The sequence below is a fragment of the Trichomycterus rosablanca genome, chromosome 1 (genome assembly GCF_030014385.1).
Source record: "Trichomycterus rosablanca isolate fTriRos1 chromosome 1, fTriRos1.hap1, whole genome shotgun sequence".
NCBI lineage: Eukaryota > Metazoa > Chordata > Actinopteri > Siluriformes > Trichomycteridae > Trichomycterus > Trichomycterus rosablanca.
The window spans coordinates 36,449,725-36,469,383 of record NC_085988.1 but is presented as its reverse complement, the minus strand read 5'-3'; the positions used below and the strand labels follow the sequence as shown (position 1 = coordinate 36,469,383).

Below are 19,659 nucleotides of genomic sequence, written 5' to 3'. Positions count from 1 at the left end.
GGGTGAAAGGATGCAGTCGGCTACTGCAAATGTGTCGGAGGGGGCGTGTGTCTGTTTGCTCTCCTCAATTGGGGCAGGGGTCAGCACCAGTAGAAAGGAAGCATAACGCAATTGGGTAAAAATTGGACGCGCTAAAAACTCGAGAGAAAAGGGAGGAAAATGCATTTTTAAAAAATCTTCTGCATTCTAGTTTTTTCGTTTCTTTGGCGCTGCCATGTTTATCCAAAAACTCGTTAACGTTAGTGTTTTAGGTTTGAGAAAGAAAATGGGGAGTGTTTTTGATTTGTTTTATGCAATAGCAACACTCAAGAGTTTAAACTGTTTAAGCTTTTTTTATTTTATTTTAATGGTGGGCCAACGTTTATTTTATTTCTAAAACACCTTCTAATACACCACAAAATGGCCATAGTTTGGACATCCCCAATTTAAGCCAACGCTCAAGTTAAATAATGAATCGTTGTGCATTGGAAATCTCTAAAGACATTATAATTTGCCTTAATGCTTAACGCTTCAGGAAATCTGAAATACAACTAGATGAACAGTATGTTTTAATGTTAAAAATGTTGTTCTAAATCTCTGTACACAGTTAAAACTGACTTAAATTAGTCTAAATGCTCTCAAATAGAATCGATTGTAATTGTGTGCTTTGAGCTTTGCCATGTAGGGCAGCTGTGGGTAGAATTAATTAAGGTATTCTTTCTTCCCATGCTCTTTTCATTGTTGCTTTTACTGCCTGGTTCCAACCTGCCAGTCGGTTAACAAAGGGGAAAGTGTGTGTTTAAAAAAAGTGCTTTGGCAGTCACTGCTTTTTTCCCTCCAAACTCTCACCTCCTTCTCTTCTTTATGTCCTCTCTTTCCACTCCTATAGCTTACACAGCCAAGTTACCACATTTGGGAACTTGAGCAAGGCCCTTATCTCTAGCATTGTCTTCCCTTGAGTCTGCAAAATACCCTAAATGTAATAATTGTAGTAGAACTGGCCCCATTTATATCAACTCATGGCTGAAGTTGATTTTAATCTTCTTAACAAAGAATAAGGAGGCCATGCCTGTATATTTAATAGCATTTCTGAGCTTTCCAAACCACAAAATGAATAATTCGTAGTAGATTGTTGCTTTTCTCATGACTGTGAGTGTAAAATATAGTAATGTATACTATTCAGCCATAAGATTCCGTTCTGCGTAAATACATTGTATGACGTTGTTAAAACATGAACGCAGCTTTACTCTTCGTAAAAAGAGACCCGGAGACTTTTATGATTGAGCCTTACTGTAAGTGCCAGAAAAATATTCAATAGTGTCATGAATAAAACAGGATCGCATGTGGATCCTACAGTGAGATGCAGGATCAGAAGAAAGAAGAAAGATTCCTCTTTTCCTCTGCAGTGCTGACTCGGACATTAAAGGTTACTGAATGAAAGCGTTCTGGCTTTGGGGCCATGTGCCGATTTTTCAGGGCCCCTTTTCCCATTTAACTCTGACGGTCAGAGAGCACACTGGACCTGGAGATTGTCTTGTTTTATCTCTCTATCTTCCTCCATCACTCCAGATCAGATGGGCTGCTCTAAATATAGTCTAGCAAAGGAGCAGTAATACACAGCTGTGACCTTCAAGGCTAGCGAGCTGCCGTAGCCACGCACCGTCCTTGTCTGGCTCTCTTCCCCTCACAGCAGCTTGTCATTTGCGGTAAAACGGTGCTTTATTGGCCTCGATAGTAAGGAAAAGGGATGTGCTTTTATCACATCTGTTCTTCAGGCCAAAAGGCGTGCATTAATTCTAAAAACGTTTGCTGGATGAGCTCAGTGAGAATTGCACATTTTAGCTGTACTTTCAGTATTGCTTGTTAATGCATGCATGCTAATTAGGTCTCTAAGCATCTGCCAGTATCGAGTGCCCGGGACAATGGATGCCCGACGTTGATGTACTGACTAAATGACTCCACTACGACGGTGTAAAAACTCGTCCTTGTGTTTGCAGCCACAGGAGTCGTGATGAGGACCACATCTCCAAGCCACTCCCTCTTCCTGCTAAAATGGTGGAGGAGACTCAGAAAGCTTTGGAGCAGTCTGCGCCCAGAGAGGAGAAACAGCTCCCCCCTCTGCCAGGTCAGAGTTCACATCAACCTACTGACCCACCTTTATCTGTTTACACACACTCACCAGCGTGTTCAATTGATTTGAAATATTTTGCAGGAAGCATTAAACATGGTTGATTTTAAATCCGTAGCTATGCTTGAATACAGCTAACCAGCCGGAAAAAGTACATCTATTTGGACTGCTGAACCGTGTGCGTGCAGAGTGAAGTGCTAATCAGAATGAGTTGATTCATTATGACATTCTCCTGCCTGCAGCATTTTGCTGTGCAGCAATTTCCTGCCTGACCTGCTTCAGTACAGAACATATTGTGTGGGCATCATGCTGCCTCCATGGGCTATCTGAATGAATATAAATATAAGTTCCCAAGCTTAAACTTCCAGTAAGCATTCTATTAGGTAGCAATAGGTAATTCTAATGTCAATATTAGAACACATCTCAGTATTTGTATACATATGCCTGTGAGGCTTGGTGGGTAGCACTGTCGCCTCACAGCAAGAAGGTCCTGGCTTTGATTCTTAGGTGGGGTGGTCCGGATCCTTTCTGTGTGGAGTTTGCATGTTCTCCCCATGTCTGTGTGGGTTTCCTCCGGGAGCTCTGGTTTCCTCCCACAGCACTAAGACATGCAAGTGAGGTGAATTAGAGATACAAAATTGTCCATTAAAGACTTGAACTGATTAATCTTGTGCAACCAGTAACTACCGTTCCTGTCATAAATGTAACCAAAGTGTAAAACATGACATTAAAATCTTAAATAAATAAATAAGTAGCGAACTGAGGTGGAGTATCCAACACTTTAATCAGTAAGGGTTTGTTACAAAATTGTGACACACCGGATGGCACAGCAGTCTAATGCAGTGGTCCCCAACCCCCGGGCCGCGGAGTGGTACCAATCCGTGGGTCATTTATTACTGGGCCGCACAGAAAGAATAAATAATTAGAGATCACTACAAGAGCAATTCAATTTCCAATACTCTTAGGGTGTTATTGTCCCCAGTCACCAGCAAATTGCAGCAAAACAGCTCAGGATTCACACTTCTTTTCCATTCTATAGTTATTCTATTTTAAACCCCCTGCCCCTGTCGGTCCGTGAAATTATATCTTATATGAAATCGGTCCATGGTGCAAAAAAGGCTATGTGTTTGTAGTGGGAAAGGACAATGGTTGAGCAGGGAAGCCTAATCTCTTCTGGCTGGTTGGGGTGCCTGCACAAGGGGTGGTTGATCTAGAATTGCAGTGTGTGGCTTTCTGTGATGCTGCAGTCTGTAAGACCCTGCCACTAGCAGGTGAAAAGGAGCGGTTGATTGCAATGGGTGTGGGCATGGGACAGTCTATGGCTGTCCTCGGTCGGAGGTGAGGGACAGCGACAGCGGCTACATGCAAGTTCCTACCGGCATTTTACCCTAGTTATGACCAGGAAGGCCGATAGTGCTTTAGGAACCGAAGTGCTTAATTATTAAATCAGTAATAATAGATAAAATGTAGCATTATTTTGTCCTTTTTTACTAAGATCTATTGAATGTAACAAGCAAGAGATGGTATAATTTATTTTAACAGTCAACAGAATTCAGCTGCATGTTGCTGTTATTGGATGGACGGATTCCAAATCTTTGTCCGCCCCTGCATTCAGGCACTGTGCTCTGTACTAAGCTTTCAGATTTTGACAGGGTATAACGAATTGCTGTAAGCACTGTTTATTGTATATATTAAAATAATGCAAACATCAGCAGTGCATTTTAATGCAAGACTTCCTAACTACACGTTGCTAGCATTGTGTGCTGTACTAAATAGGATTTACACTCTTCACTGGTCTCCACAGAGCCGAAGCCTGTATATGCCCAGCCTGGCCAGCCTGATGTGGACCTACCTGTTAGTCCAGCAGATGCCCCTGTGCCCAGTGTAACTCACGATGACAGTATTCTGCGGTATGCTTTTATGTTGCTTTTTCATTAACACATTTTCATAGTATTTACTATCAGTAAGGTGATAGTTTTATTTGCTTTTGTGTTTGTATTTCTTTTTTTAGGCCCAGTATGAAGCTGGTAAAGTTTAAGAAGGGTGAAAGTGTTGGGCTGCGGCTGGCTGGAGGCAACGATGTGGGCATTTTTGTGGCTGGCGTGCTGGAGGACAGTCCTGCTGCTAAAGAAGGCCTCGAAGAGGGAGACCAAATTCTCAGGGTGAGGCCTCCTTTGGACTGCAGTGTTGGCAACACACAAACATGGGCATATTTTAAGAATACAACTTAAGAATAAACCATAGATCCACTGATTATGTCTGATAGCCTGAAACAAAAACTTACAAAAAAACATGGTACATTTTTGTGTCACGATGCACTACTAGTAGAGAAATCCTCAAGGAAGAGCTGGGGGGAAGTCACATGGACCATATGGGGAAACTGGAAATGGTTATTGTATACGTATGTATGTATGTATGTATGTATGTATGTATGTATGTAGACACACACACACTGTTTTCTTCCCTGTATTAAACAGTGTAGTCATTTCCAGTCATCCCCATTGTAGTTCCACTGCTGATTGCACCACCGCTGTTCAGGTCATGGTTGGTTCCCACATAATATGCTCCATGTCAGCTCTTCCTTGAGGATTCCATTACTAGTAGTTCATGGTGACACACAAAATTCAGAGGCTGTATTGCAGCAGCAGTTAGGAATCCCTTTGCTCTGCTCTGCTCTCCCTCAGACGTGTCCATCATGTCTGTGTAGCTTCCCAGCTGGTTGATACCAGAGCAGAGTTTAGAACTCAAGAGATCAAGTGTTTTACCCCTGTGCCACTGGAGCACCTGCATTTGGTTATGTTCTAGTCAGATACAAGTGATATGAGCTTCTTTCTTATGTGAGGGCAAAATATAGAAAATAGCTCTGAAACTGTTCTTTTTTCAGTTTAGCTTTCGCTACAAAAAATAAACAAAATGCAGCTCACCTGTAAAACCAAGTACCAACATTTGGGTCTAATCAAGGTGCAATTACTGTCTTGCAGTAATCAATCCAGATTTAGATGTAGTGTTAGTCTCCTTTAGTTCAGACCTGAGTAGGATTTACTGCTTTCTCACTTACCTTAATGAGCAGCAACTAGTAATTAAATGCACACAGGTTCAGTTTAAACAGACTAATTTAGTGCCCAAGGTTTTTAATGTACCTGTGTATATAGTCCAATAAGCATTTAATTATTTAAATGTTCTACATTTCTGATAATACCTTTCCTCTCATTCTTTGCTTTTCTGTACCATAATACATCAGACAGCTAGTTTAGCTCTGTTAAATGATAAGTAGAATACTTAAATGCCTTGGGAGGATTCTACTTTTATAGTCATGTTTTATGGTTTCTGTAATGGCAGCCCTGGTTTTATGAGGGTTTGATTCTCGAACTTGACCTTGTCTGCAGTATAAACGTTCTTAAACCTCAGCCTGTATTAAAATGCTTTTACTTTCATGGTGGTTTCCTCAGTGGGATTTTCTCCTGAGTAGCTGCCAAAAGCTGCCTTTGGATCTCCCACACACCAAATTCTACAAACAGTACAATGTACAAAATGCAAACTTAATGTTGTGTATTAGGTGTAGTTTTTTTCTTGTTTATAGCAGTAGAATAAATCAGTGTTCATTTAATCAAGTGTCTATCTTTTGTTTCTCCTCAGGTCAATAATGTAGATTTTGCAAACATAATCCGAGAGGAAGCTGTGCTCTTTCTTTTGGATTTGCCCAAAGGAGATGATGTCACTATTCTGGCTCAAAAAAAGAAGGATGGTAGGGGTGCATAACATGTATTCATTTTTATAAATCACATGCTCTGTGTAAAATTCCTCATAATAATCTCCTACAGATGATATAAAGAACATGCACTTTCTAAAATCACATGTTCAGTTAAAGAACACATTTAGGATTTTCTCCTTTTCCTCTACTAATGCTCCTCTCTTTTTTCCTCTTCAGTGTACCGAAGAATTGTAGAGTCGGACGTGGGTGACTCATTTTACATCAGGACTCATTTTGAGTATGAGAAGGAGTCTCCCTATGGTCTGAGCTTTAATAAGGGGGAGGTGTTCCGTGTAGTGGATACGCTGTATAACGGCAAACTGGGCTCCTGGCTTGCCATCCGCATCGGCAAGAACCATCAGGAGGTGGAGAGAGGAATCATCCCTAACAAAAACAGGTACTAGATAATTTCTAGAGGTTGTTTGCCCAGTGAATCATACCCTGAATGGGACAAAGCATTGGTAAAACAGACAATGAAAGAATGAATGTAATTTCAAGTTAGCTTGTAATTTTAATTAGCCTAGTAGGTAGAGATGTGGGTTACCAACTAGAAGGTTGTGGGTTTAAATCCTGGGCAAGGCCCATAACCCTCTCGACTCCAGGGGTGCTGACTGACCCTGCGCTCTGTGGAAGAAGAATTTCATTGTACTGTACATATGTATATGTATAAGTCATTCAGTTTGCCCTAGATTATCACTTTGCTGGCAGTAAATATAGTTAAGTTTTGCTGCTGTTCTAAGCAGTATGTCAAAATAGTAAAGACATGGTGCACTAACCAAATATAAGATTTAATATTGTGTTCTGCAGTTTGGGACCCAAATACACTTATCACGTAGTGGCGTAGTGAAACCTTTCACACATTCACACACATGTATACACATCTTCACTAACCATTCACTCTGGAGGTGAGTGGCAAGTTTTTGTTTTTGATGGTGACTTCCTCCCTCAGCTAGTTTTTTTAGTTGTGTGGGTATCAAGCAGATACAGACATTCATGCTCCTGTCACTTATCCAGAGCGGAGCAGCTGTCCAGCGTGCAGTATACTCTACCTAAAACAGCAGGAGGTGACAGGGCGGACTTCTGGAGGTTCCGTGGCCTGCGTAGCTCCAAGAGGAACCTGAGGAAAAGTCGAGAAGATCTCTCTGCCCAGCCTGTCCAGACCAAGTTCCCTGCTTATGAGAGGGTTGTTCTCAGAGAAGGTGAGAACTCAATTAGTTTTGCTAATAAATCATATGTTCTGCAGGTTATCACTCCATTGTGGTGTGTTTTGCCTGTTTTGTATATGAAGTTTAATAGTTTTGTACGCTGATCAATTTTGTTGATGCTTTATGATATAGCTGGTTTCCTGAGACCGGTGGTAGTATTTGGCCCTATTGCTGATCTTGCTCGAGAGAAACTTTCAAGAGAGGAACCAGACATCTTCGAGCTTGCAAGTGAGTATAGATCACTCATCATACTTATTATTATTACCATTAAACCTTAAGGTTTGTATGAACAATTAAAACGTGTCCAGAGTATTTTTAAATCCTCCTATGTTTGATTTGAGTCCACCTGAAATAGGCCCTATTATATTTTTAAATTGTGAAATACAGAGTGCTTGGTTGTCGCATCAAACCCACCACTCTGAGATCTCGAGTGCCAAAGGGTTCCTCATTGCTGCTGCAATTGTGGCCTCTTCTGGCTGGTCGATGGCACCTAAGATTGTGAATAGGTAAATAATGGAGATCAATGCGTGATACTTATGCCAAGTTCACACTACACGACTTTCCAAGTCGTCAGGTCGCTGTACAGTTCACACTACACGACTGAATCTCTTGCACCCGGGAGTCTTTCAGTCGGTGTATATTTCACACTACACGACTGATCGGTGATAGGGGGTTTCACACTGCACGATCGATCACTAACTGGAATCGCAGGCGAGCTTCTCTGGTCTCCTTTTTTTTCTTCTTTACAAAAACACACATGAGAAGTGACGAGGGTTTTAATGATACCACGTCCAAAAATGCACGTCAACAAGTAGCGAGTGATCAAAGTGTTTGTGGTCTGATGTGCAGCGTAAAATCAAAGAGGAAAAATAAATGAATCTGAGTGGATTTGGCAACACAAACAGTATATGGCTTGTTCTGTAGTGAAGTGGATGTTAATTAATAATTTTGTAATGCAGCATGGGTGTTATGTTTTGTAGAGAACGATCAAATCAGAAATACTGTAAAACGTGTGTGTGCCGGTGTATTCTGATATAAACTATATCCTCTTCTGCATTTCCCTTCACGCTGTATCCTGCGTTCTCATTGGCTGTTCGACATGTCACTCATTCCCAGTTGCCCATCTGAGATCAGATATCTGACGTGCTAGAAAACTCGATCCGGTCGCCGAGCGCTCGGCAAGCCGGTCGGGTCGAGTTGTTGGATAGTTCACACTTAGCGACTGAGAGCCGAGTTTTGATCGCCGAGTGAACGCTGAGTTGCTCCCGACCCGGAAAATCAATCGCCGACCAGTCGCCGAGCGAAAATCAGGGCAAGAATCGTGTAGTGTGAACTAGGCATTATGTGTCAGAGGCGTGCGTTAGGTACGCCCTCCTCGGTTAGGGTAGGAGTCTGCAGCAGAAGAGGTAAATGGATACAACTATATTGAGAGAAAAGGGAAAAATGCATAACATAGAATAAAAAATAGGCGATGCAAACAGTTTAAGGATAAAATAATGCTTTTAATAATTAAAACTAAATTATTTTCATGCCAATCCATTGTGGGGCATCTGCAATTTCCCTCCCTCAGACATAGCCAATCGTGCATAGGTAAAAACCTGACCAGCCAATAGCACCACTGTGAATTCGAACCCTGGATCGACATGATCTAAAAGAAGCAGTCAGCAACTGTAGATGTGTCTGAGGGAGCAGGTGGTAGTCTGTGGCTTTTCTCTGCTAGCATGGAAGGGGTTTAAAAGGCAGAGTAATTGCAGTAGGGAATTGGAAAAGCTACTTTTGAGAGAAACAGTCAACCAAAATGACCAAAACAGCTTTATTTTCATCAGTATATATTACAAATACATAACCAACTCTAAAACACTCTTATTCACTATATCTTCAGCTGTCATGCTATAAGTATGTGTGTTCTGTTTTTCAGAGAGTGAACCCAGAGACGCAGGCACAGACCAGCGTAACTCTGGAATCATCCGTCTTCATACCATTAAACAGATCATCGATCGAGTGAGTGTTTGTTCACTTAACACAGTGTAAAACACTTAACCACATCATCACTTTGTGCTTTGCTCCTTTGTGAATCCTTTCATTATCTCCCTGTTTGAGCTTGTGTTCTCTTTCTCATCTTGAAGGATAAGCATGCAGTGCTGGACATCACTCCTAATGCTGTGGACCGTCTAAACTATGCCCAGTGGTACCCCATTGTGGTATTCCTGAACCCTGACAGCAAACAGGGTGTGAAGAACATGAGGACCAGGCTCTGCCCCGAGTCTAGAAAGAGTGCCAGAAAACTGTATGAGCGGGCTCTCAAACTAAGAAAGAACAACCACCATCTTTTCACCAGTACGTACAAAAACAATGAATAATAAATGATTAATTTCCATAATATGGAAAGCCATGATATGCCTGGATATACTTGCTATGTGACTGTAAGTATGTGTGAGAATGCAGTTTTATATTAAACAAAACTGATCAGTGAATCATAACAGGCATCTGCTCGGGGGCACAACAGCATCAAAATTTCTTGGTGTGATTTGAGGGTGATTGATTCCTAAATAAATACTTCTATTTCTATGTATTCATTTAGCAAATGCTTTTATCCGGAGGGATTTACAGCTAATCTGAGCTTTTAATGTTAATGCTGGAGGCCCTTGTTTGGTGCCCAACAGTGGCAGCTTGGCAGAGCTGATAAAGTTGCAATCAGAAACATTCACCCCCCATCACCTTAAGAGTCGTTATGGTAATGTGTTTAGAATGAAAATATGATAATAGAAGTGTCAGTAAACAGAGAAAAAAATATGTATTTACACAGACAAGAAAAACATCAGTGATCCAACTCCATGTGTGACTGTGATGATAGTGTTCTTCTGGTCATAAGACTCACCTTTCTTGCACCAGACAGACCGCTGATCCATATGGCTGAACACTTCCAGTTTTGTCACTCCAGAGAACTCTACAGGCCCATCTAAATTCCTTTTGATCTATTCCACTCGACCCATCATGTGCTTCTTGGTCAATAGTGGCATGTGAACAAATTTTGGGCTTTCTCCCACTGCCAGGCAGGTTTGCTGCTGCATCATACTCCTCAAGGTGTCACTAAGAATGTTCAAGGTCTTTGAAATCATCTTGTACCCATTGCTCCTTAGTTTTCATCATGGTTGCAACACACCTTGAACAATTGTATTTCTGGGTGATGTTTATAGACCACATCACAGCTGAAGCAAATTAAGGGTTGTTATTGATTACCAATGGTGTAATCATGTTGTAACCCAACTTTAGGTCATACAGACTTGTTTAAGGGTTTTATATTAGCAGTATAGTTCAGGGGTTGAAAAATAGTGACATGGTGGTATTAACAAAATGTTAGTTTAGTTCGAAATAATTACTTTGTGGTATGTAGGATATTTCTAATTGCAGCTGTACTACTGAGCCATCACTATTAATACTGTGCAGTTTATTAATTTGACATGGAGATTTGTCCTTTGCACAAACGGTCCAAAACTTCTCAATATAATGGATGTCACTTTCTCATTTTATTCTGATACCAATTCTAATCCATGCCCACACTGTTACAGTAAGCAAGCTCACTTATTGCAAGCCAGTTTTACATGACAGATGCAGGATAGCACATGATTAAGCCAGTTTGATTCTGTAAGCTTCTCTGTTTATGTGGATGATCCTTGTCTTGTCAAAATCAAACATGCTAACTGCATTAAACACTCAACATGGCAGAAGGCATGTAGACCTGACCTTTGTTAGACATCCCACTCTGTTACACTCAAAAGTGTTTTTGTCCCAGTCGCAGGTGAAGTACATGTGTGAAAGGAGCTAAAATGCTAGAGGTCATCCGCAAGGTAGAAACATTAACCAAATTTCTCTCTCTCTCATTAGCCACCATTAATTTGAACAACATGAATGATGGGTGGTATGGCGCACTGAAAGAGACCATCCAGCAGCAACAGAACCAGCTGGTCTGGGTTTCTGAGGGCAAGGTAAGCACATTCCTTTTTTTTTCTTGTTAGTTGTATATGATTAATTATTATTATATTTTAGCTTGACATGTCATTCACTGTAGCTACTAACCAGAGTGTTTATAGACATTGCATTAACATTGAGACAAACCTGGCCACACCCCCAAAATAGCATATCTTAAAGATGCTTCGTTAGAAAAAAAGAGTGCATTAGAGCATCATTTGGCACAGCACTCACTCAGTTCTTAGACAGATGCAGTAAAACATGATCTGAATACCAGAGTAGAGATTAGTCAGTCTGTTCAATTCTAATAACAGCCTGAGCTTGTGATGTAATTACAGTAATGATTGTTTAATAAAAATAAAGTTTGCATTAGTATGAAGTAGTGACAGGCGAGCCACTTTTGTTTTATTTGACATACTTTCAGTTCATACATCCACTGTAGATGTTTAGACATAATGTTTATGAATATGCAAAAATCTGTAGTGGGCACTCTGGTGGTGCAGCGGTCTAACACACTAGCGAAGTGTCCGAGTTAGAACCTCAGCAGAGCACCCAACCTGACGTCCATACAAACATAGTGGGCAGAGTTTGAGGGAGGGAAGGCTGGATAAGATATCTTCCTGCTGCTGCTGTGCTATGTAATATAGGTTTGAGACTGGTCCAGGCTCCTGTGCATACAGCCTAGCATGGCTCTCGTTGTGCAATGCAGCTCTGTATGGGAATCCAACACTGGCAGAAGGGGCACATATTAAACATTTGTCAGAAGGGCCATGTGGTGATCTGGTTCCAGATCTAGATCAGGAGATAATGGGGGAAAGTCGAAATTTTATTTATAAGCACTAAACATACATATATTTATCTTTCTCTTGCTAAATTGTCTTCACTATTCCAAGTTTACTAGGGTTTTTGAAGGAGTAAAGTGAATACATTGGCCAGTTTTAAATATTTGCTTTATTATGTTAAGGGTTATTAAAACATCCAGTTGTAGTTTTTGGCCATTTCTTGGAGATTACATTCCCCTAATCTGTCCTGGTATTTTTTTCATCTAGTTTTGTTCTTTGATGTGCTATGATTGTTGTTTACATGATTGAGTGTAACTGTTGTTCCTGCTGTATTGCTCATGTGAGCAGTTGTCTCTAAAGAATAACTTTTTTTGAACCTTATGATTTACACTCTACTATTTCTCAAATGTCCACCCCCTCACCAGGCTGACGGAGCTCCAGAGGACGACATAGACATCCACGACGACCGTCTGTCGTACCTCTCGGCGCCCGGCAGCGAGTACAGCATGTATAGCACAGACAGTCGTCACACATCTGATTACGAGGACACTGATACAGAAGGAGGCGCCTATACCGACCAGGAGCTGGACGAGACCTTAAACGATGAGGTGGGCTTACCCAGCGAACCCGCCATCACCCGCTCCTCAGAACCTGTTCGAGAGGACCCACCGGTCATCCAGGATGTGCCGGCTTACCCAGGCTACCAGCACCCAGCTCCCCAGCCTGAACCAATGAACCACATTGAGGCAGCTGGATTCAAGGTGCCTGCTCCCCAGCAGGTACAGTCTATACATTATAACAGAGGTTTTATTATATATAAAGCTTTTAGTCATTCTGTAGCAGACTTTCAATTCGGTTCCGAGTTGATTCAACCTGTTGGAATAATAGTGAAATGTCATGATTATCCATGAAGGTCTAGATATATTGTACTCTTGCTCGTACTGTCTTTTTTTCTAACCGTGTCTATATCAGTAAGCCTATTCAGACGCAACAAGACTATATCCTGTACTGTTTACTCTACATTACTATTTTGATTGGCTCTGCTTTTAAGGGTTATTCAGTTCAATGGAAACACTGTGTAATGCCAGAGCTTTAAATAAAAATAGTAAACCATTTTTAAAAAAAAGACAAAAAGGAAATATCACAATATCTATAACACGAATATACAGGTCTCTCGCTCTCAAGAATCAATGTAGTGGCATATTTTAGAAGGTCGCCGAGTTACAGTATCAGCTATAAGGTCAGTCTAGGGAATATGGTTTTCCTTCTGTTCGATACAGACCCAATGATGTTATTGATCTAGATTTCTCTGGGATATTTCTAGCAACTTGTTAGAGGGAAAAATGAAATTTAACAGCCAAATGTGACAGTTTTCCTTTTAAGTGGGGTTGTTGGATCTTTGTCAGTTTCTTTTCACAAAATTAAGGGTGGTCCAATTTTGGCCACATCCTTAGAAATCTGTGCCACTTTACAAACGTGTGCAAAATGACCCACTGCTAGGTCATGTTTTGCATATGTGCACATTTAACAAATACTTTTACGTAATCACTAAATCACTACATAAGTAGTGCTTTAGGATTAAACATTCTGGTCAAGAATTTAAGTAGAAAATATGCTACAGAAGAGCAGGTGTTTTTAAATCAATAAGCAACTTTCATTAGTCAAGTCAGACAAGCGTACAAAAAATATTCCAGTTATTAAACTTTTCACTGTGTTATTTTAACAAGACTTTTTTGATTGAAAGACACAGCTTCATGTACCACTCAGTCTTGCAGTAATGCAGCACAGTTACATGGCCAGAGCTAGTTTGCTGTTTGGAATGCACATGTTGAAGAGTGTCAGTAGCTAGCAGTCCATTTTTTTGTCAGTCACACCATAATATCAGGACATATTTGAGACAAGATCTGAATAATTGGTGTTAAATATGAGGTTTCTTCAAAAGGTTTCAGCACTTAACTCTGTTTATTAAGAATTTGAAAAACAAATGACATCACTTTTCTACATAGTCACCTTCTGATGTATTTTGCCCAGCATTGTACCAACTTTTTGATGCCATGATGCACCACTGCTTTCACATCATCATCACATGAAAATCTTCTTCCCTTTAAAGCTTCTTTGAGCAGTCCAAAAAGGTAGAAATCAGATGGCGCTAAATCCAGACTATAAGCTCTCTCTCAGTCTCTCAGACATGACTAATTACTACTCCTTTCACCCTCACCATTTCCAACCAAAATATAAAAGAAACTTTTTGAAGATCCCTCGTACAACAATAGCTGCAATGCAGGCTTCACATGCAGTTTACCACTGTACTACTGTACTGTAGAATAGTTTTCCTGTTCAGCTTAATGTCATATTTGTGGTATGATATATTTTAACTGACTGATTTTTATTTTATCCACCTCTGTAATTAGAAAATAACAGCTCTACCAAGGTAGTCCTACTACAAATGAAGTCATAAGTTTACATTCACCTTGGCCACATTAATTTAAACATTTTTCAATTCCTGACGATTTATCCTAATACACATTCCCCCTCCAAGCAAGTCTTGCTTGCAAGCCTCCCTCATTTCTCTTCATATATAACAATGGTTATTATGGCCAAACAGTTCAATTTTTGTCTTATCAGACCAGAGACATCAGACCAGACATTTCTCCATATAGTAAGATCTTTGTCCTCATGTGCAGTTGCAAACTGTAACCTAGTTTTTTATGGCAGTTTTTGAGCAGTGGCCTTTCAGGTCATGTCAATAAAGGACACGTTTTACTGTTCATATAGATATTTCTGTATCTGTTACCTCCAGCATCTTCACAAGGTCATTTGCTGCAGTTGTTGAATTGATTTTGATTTTTTCCACCGAAGTATGATGACCTCTAGGGAAAGAATGTGCCTCCTTGCTGAACAATATGATAGCTACAGTGTATCACAAAAGTGAGTACACCCCTCACATTTCTGCAAATATTTCATTATATCTTTTCATGGGACAACACTATAGACATGAAACTTGGATATAACTTAGAGTAGTCAGTGTACAGCTTGTATAGCAGTGTAGATTTACTGTCTTCTGAAAATAACTCAACACACAGCCATTAATGTCTAAATAGCTGGCAACATAAGTGAGTACACCCCACAGTGAACATGTCCAAATTGTGCCCAAATGTGTCGTTGTCCCTCCCTGGTGTCATGTGTCAAGGTCCCAGATGTAAATGGGGAGCAGGGCTGTTAAATTTGGTGTTTTGGGTACAATTCTCTCATACTGGCCACTGGATATTCAACATGGCACCTCATGGCAAAGAACTCTCTGAGGATGTGAGAAATAGAATTGTTGCTCTCCACAAAGATGGCCTGGGCTATAAGAAGATTGCTAACACCCTGAAACTGAGCTACAGCATGGTGGCCAAGGTCATACAGCGGTTTTCCAGGACAGGTTCCACTCGGAACAGGCTTCGCCAGGGTCGACCAAAGAAGTCGAGTCCATGTGTTCGGCGTCATATCCAGAGGTTGGCTTTAAAAAATAGACACATGAGTGCTGCCAGCATTGCTGCAGAGGTTGAAGACGTGGGAGGTCAGCCTGTCAATGCTCAGACCATACGCCGCACACTGCATCAACTCGGTCTGCATGGTCGTCATCCCAGAAGGAAGCTGACGCACAAGAAAGCCCGCAAACAGTTTGCTGAAGACAAGCAGTCCAAGAACATGGATTACTGGAATGCCCTGTGGTCTGACGAGACCAAGATAAACTTGTTTGGCTCAGATGGTGTCCAGCATGTGTGGCGGCGCCCTGGTGAGAAGTACCAAGACAACTGTATCTTGCCTACAGTCAAGCATGGTGGTGGTAGCATCATGGTCTTGGGCTGCATGAGTGTTGCTGGCACTGGGGAGCTGCAGTTCATTGAGGGAAACATGAATTCCAACATGTACTGTGACATTCTGAAACAGAGCATGATCCCCTCCCTTCAAAAACTGGGCCTCATGGCAGTTTTCCAACAGGATAACGACCCCAAACACAACCTCCAAGATGACAACTGCCTTGCTGAGGAAGCTGAAGGTAAAGGTGATGGACTAAACCCAATTGAGCACCTGTGGCGCATCCTCAAGTGGAAGGTGGAGGAGTTCAAGGTGTCTAACATCCACCAGCTCCGTGATGTCATCATGGAGGAGTGGAAGAGGATTCCAGTAGCAACCTGTGCAGCTCTGGTGAATTCCATGCCCAGGAGGGTTAAGGCAGTGCTGGATAATAATGGTGGTCACACAAAATATTGACACTTTGGGCGCAATTTGGACATGTTCACTGTGGGGTGTACTCACTTATGTTGCCAGCTATTTAGACATTAATGGCTGTGTGTTGAGTTATTTTCAGAAGACAGTAAATCTACACTGCTATACAAGTTGTACACTGACTACTCTAAGTTATATCCAAGTTTCATGTCTATAGTGTTGTCCCATGAAAAGATATAATGAAATATTTGCAGAAATGTGAGGGGTGTACTCACTTTTGTGATACACTGTATGTGGTCCCATGGTGTTTAAACTTGAATAATATTGTTTGAGCAAATGTGGCACCCTCAGGCATTTGGAAATTGCTTGGAAAAGGTTCACAATTCTTTTTTCTGATGCTTTGGCTGATTGACTTGGAGGTTGAGAATACTGCCATGGGTCCACCTCTAATGAACTTAAATGATGTCAATAAGTCAATCAGAAGCTTTTAAAGCCATGATATTGTTTTCCGAAATTCTCCACTTGTAAACTTGCTGTGTGTAAACTGACCCCCACTATACTTTTAATATCAAGAATTCTAAGTGAAAGGCGCCCAGGTGGCGCAGCTGGATATTCTGCTACCACACCAGCACCGAGATTCTGAACTCTTTGGTTCGAAACTCGGTGTTGCCACTGGCCAGCTGGGCATAATTGGCAGTGCCTGCAGCAGACATGTTTCTGCTAGGGCGGGATGACCGGATTATGTGGGTGGAGTCTTCAAACGCTGTGTAAGGACCCTGATTAGCAGATAGATAGATAGATAGATAGATAGATAGATAGATAGATAGATAGATAGATAGATAGATAGATAGATAGATAGATAGATAGATAGATAGATAGATAGATAGATAGATGCCTGTGCAGAGTGCATAGGTGAAAAAGGGTTCTAAAAAGGGTTCTGCCAAGGGCTGCACGCTGGTCGGAGGAGGCATGAGCAGCAATATACCCACCTCGACTGCAATCAGTGGAAGACAAGTTGACTATGCTATTGGGAGAAAATGGGAGAAAAAGTGTAAATAAAATATAAATAAAAGTATTCTAAGTGAAATGATCTGTTTGTAAACATTTGTTGTAAAAAGTAGATCCTAAACAACTTGCTGAAAAAGTACGTTTACATGGAATCTATTAAGTGATAAATGAGTTTTAATGACTTCAACCTAAGTGTATGTAAACTTATGACTTTTAGTCTAGCTTTCCGAGAACTTACTGACATCACTGATTAGGTCAAGAAGACTTTGAGCTCTCTGATTCGATTGGTTAAATACATATCCTTCAGTTATCTGTTTTATATGGTGGTGTATTGCTGCCAAACAGAAAATATAATTTATGTCGTTCGAACAACATATGTTTACGGCAAATGCTGTAGATCACAGATGGAATGTTATTTGCGATAACACACTAAATACATTAGATTTTATGAAATAAAAATAAAAAAAGCCCTAAAAAGTGAACTAAATATGTTTTAGTATTGACAATATTTTCCGCTAAACAGTAGCTTTAAGACAAGTCAGTTGTTGCTATGCATTTAGTTTAGTCTGCCTTAACACAGTAGGCTATAAAAGGCATCTGGTTTATACAACACTACTAGGTAATGGTAGTTTAGAATACATTAATTGTGTATGTTTATCTGTTAAGTACAGATCTGTTTGTATTCTGTTTGTTTGTTTTGTAGTAGCACAAATACAAGATAATTAAGGTTTGTGTGTATAAAGCTTGTCTTTACTTAGCAATGCGTCACTCGTTACTTGGCAATGTGTCAGCAGAAAAAGCTTTAAAACCAGCAAAGATGGTGTTTTCAGTAGTATTTGCACATGACTTAACCCAAGTATGAAGTAAAATTTGGTTCATTCAATCAACTGCACCACTACGTCAAACTAAACATGATAAGCAGTGGCAGTAGTAGCCTAGCGGTTAAGGTACTGAACTAGTAAGCAGAAGGTTGCTGGTTCAAACCCCACCACTGCCAGGTTGCTATTGTTGGGTCCCTGAGCAAGGCTCTTAACACTGAATTGCTTAGACTGTAACTGTAAGTCGCTTTGGAATGCTAAATGTTGAAAATGTAAATGTAAAATTAGCCTTGTGCATGCTAACATACACCGATCGGGCATAACATTATGACCACATCCTAATATTGTGTTGGTGCCTCTTTTGCTTCCAAAACAGCCCTGACCCGTTATGGCATTGAGTCTGACACCTTTCTATCAGAACCAGCATTAACTTCTTCAGCAATTTGAGCTACAGTAGCTCGTCTGTTGTATTGGACCACACGGGCCAGCCTTCGCTCCCCACGTGCCTCAATGAGCCTTGTTCCTTCCTTGGACCACTTTTGATAGATACTGACCACTGCAGATCGGAAACACCCCACAAGAGCTGCAGTTTTGGAGATGCTTTGACCCAGTGGTCTAGCCATCACAATTTGGCCCTTGTCAAACACGCCCAAATCCTTACGCTTGTCCATTTTTCCTGCTTCTAACACGTCAACTTTGAGGATAAAATATTCACTTGCTGCCTAATATATCCCACCCACTAACACTTGCTGTGATGAAGAGATAATCAGTGTTATTCACTTCACCTGTCCGTGGTCATAATGTTATGCCTGGTCAGAAGTGATACCCAGCAAAGCGTCAGCATAGTACTAAAAGCTTTTTTTTGCTGTGACATGTTGCCAAGTACAAGTGATGCTGCCCAGTAACAAGTGATGCAATGCTAAAAAAAAAGACAAGCTTTATGCCCACAAATATTTGTTGTTTGAACAGTATACTGAAGGATATATTTCTTTTCTGCTTGGCAGCAATAAGCCATCGTAGTACTTGTTCTTGTAAATGTGCTTACTCATCCATAGCTTTGAGAAACCAAGAAACTAATCCCTAGGTCTGTTTTTTTCCAGATTAATTTGTAAGGATAAAACAGGACTCATTGTTCTTGAAGTCTAGCTTTTGTGTAGAGTCTTACTTTAAAAAATGCTTAGTGTTGTTGCCACATGTTACACACCTTCTTTAATTGTTTGTTTTAGCAGCTCAAAGCTATCATGTTCTTACTTTATAGACATCCACATGTAAAAACAAAATGCTGTGTGCTTTTGGTGGCGTGTCTCTATAACCTGTGTGCCCCATACTTCACAGCAGGCTGAGGCTGCTGCGGCCCTGCCCTCCTTCCCCCCTGCAGCAGCAGCAGCAGTGCCCCTTGCTGTTGAGCCCGCCGCACCGCTAGTGGGTACGAATCCCAAGGAGCCACCTGGCACCGGTCAGGCCGACTCACTAAACCTTCCTGTCCCAGAACCCGAGCCCCAGCCCGATCCTGAGCCCACTCAGGCCCCAACACACGACCCCCACCAGTCGCTCGCACCCAGCCCACATCCTAAGGTACCACCAGTAGCACCGTCGTGAGCTGGACCAGGGCTCGGCTCGCTCACTCTTTTTTTAACTGCTTGTCTCTTGCACAATGCTACTTTCCTACAACTTTGCTGTGTGCATGTGTGCTGTGCCCACCCATGCGTGTGCTGCGTGTGCCTCTGCCACCTCAAGAGTGTGAGTGACCGGTACACCTGCACTCGATGGGCCTGTGTGAGGAAAAGGGAAAAGAGCCTGGCAC

General features: G+C 41.3%; 1 protein-coding gene across 14 annotated transcripts in view; it reads left to right on the top strand.

The window, feature by feature from the left end:
• tjp1b (tight junction protein 1b) overlaps window positions 1–19,659 on the top strand; it is a 167,828-nt gene that overhangs the window by 130,403 nt on the left and 17,766 nt on the right. For 11 of the 14 annotated variants that reach the window (XM_062992134.1, XM_062992140.1, XM_062992118.1 and 8 more), the window contains 12 exons: window positions 1,977–2,104; window positions 3,912–4,017; window positions 4,119–4,269; window positions 5,744–5,852; window positions 6,036–6,255; window positions 6,873–7,057; window positions 7,196–7,291; window positions 8,982–9,064; window positions 9,190–9,400; window positions 10,949–11,049; window positions 12,240–12,593; window positions 19,191–19,430. In XM_062992134.1, coding sequence (XP_062848204.1) covers window positions 1,977–2,104; window positions 3,912–4,017; window positions 4,119–4,269; window positions 5,744–5,852; window positions 6,036–6,255; window positions 6,873–7,057; window positions 7,196–7,291; window positions 8,982–9,064; window positions 9,190–9,400; window positions 10,949–11,049; window positions 12,240–12,593; window positions 19,191–19,430 — 1,984 coding nt within the window. The remainder of the gene's footprint in view (window positions 1–1,976; window positions 2,105–3,911; window positions 4,018–4,118; window positions 4,270–5,743; window positions 5,853–6,035; window positions 6,256–6,872; window positions 7,058–7,195; window positions 7,292–8,981; window positions 9,065–9,189; window positions 9,401–10,948; window positions 11,050–12,239; window positions 12,594–19,190; window positions 19,431–19,659) is intronic. The other 3 variants (XM_062992110.1, XM_062992096.1, XM_062992067.1) reach the window with 2 other exon arrangements.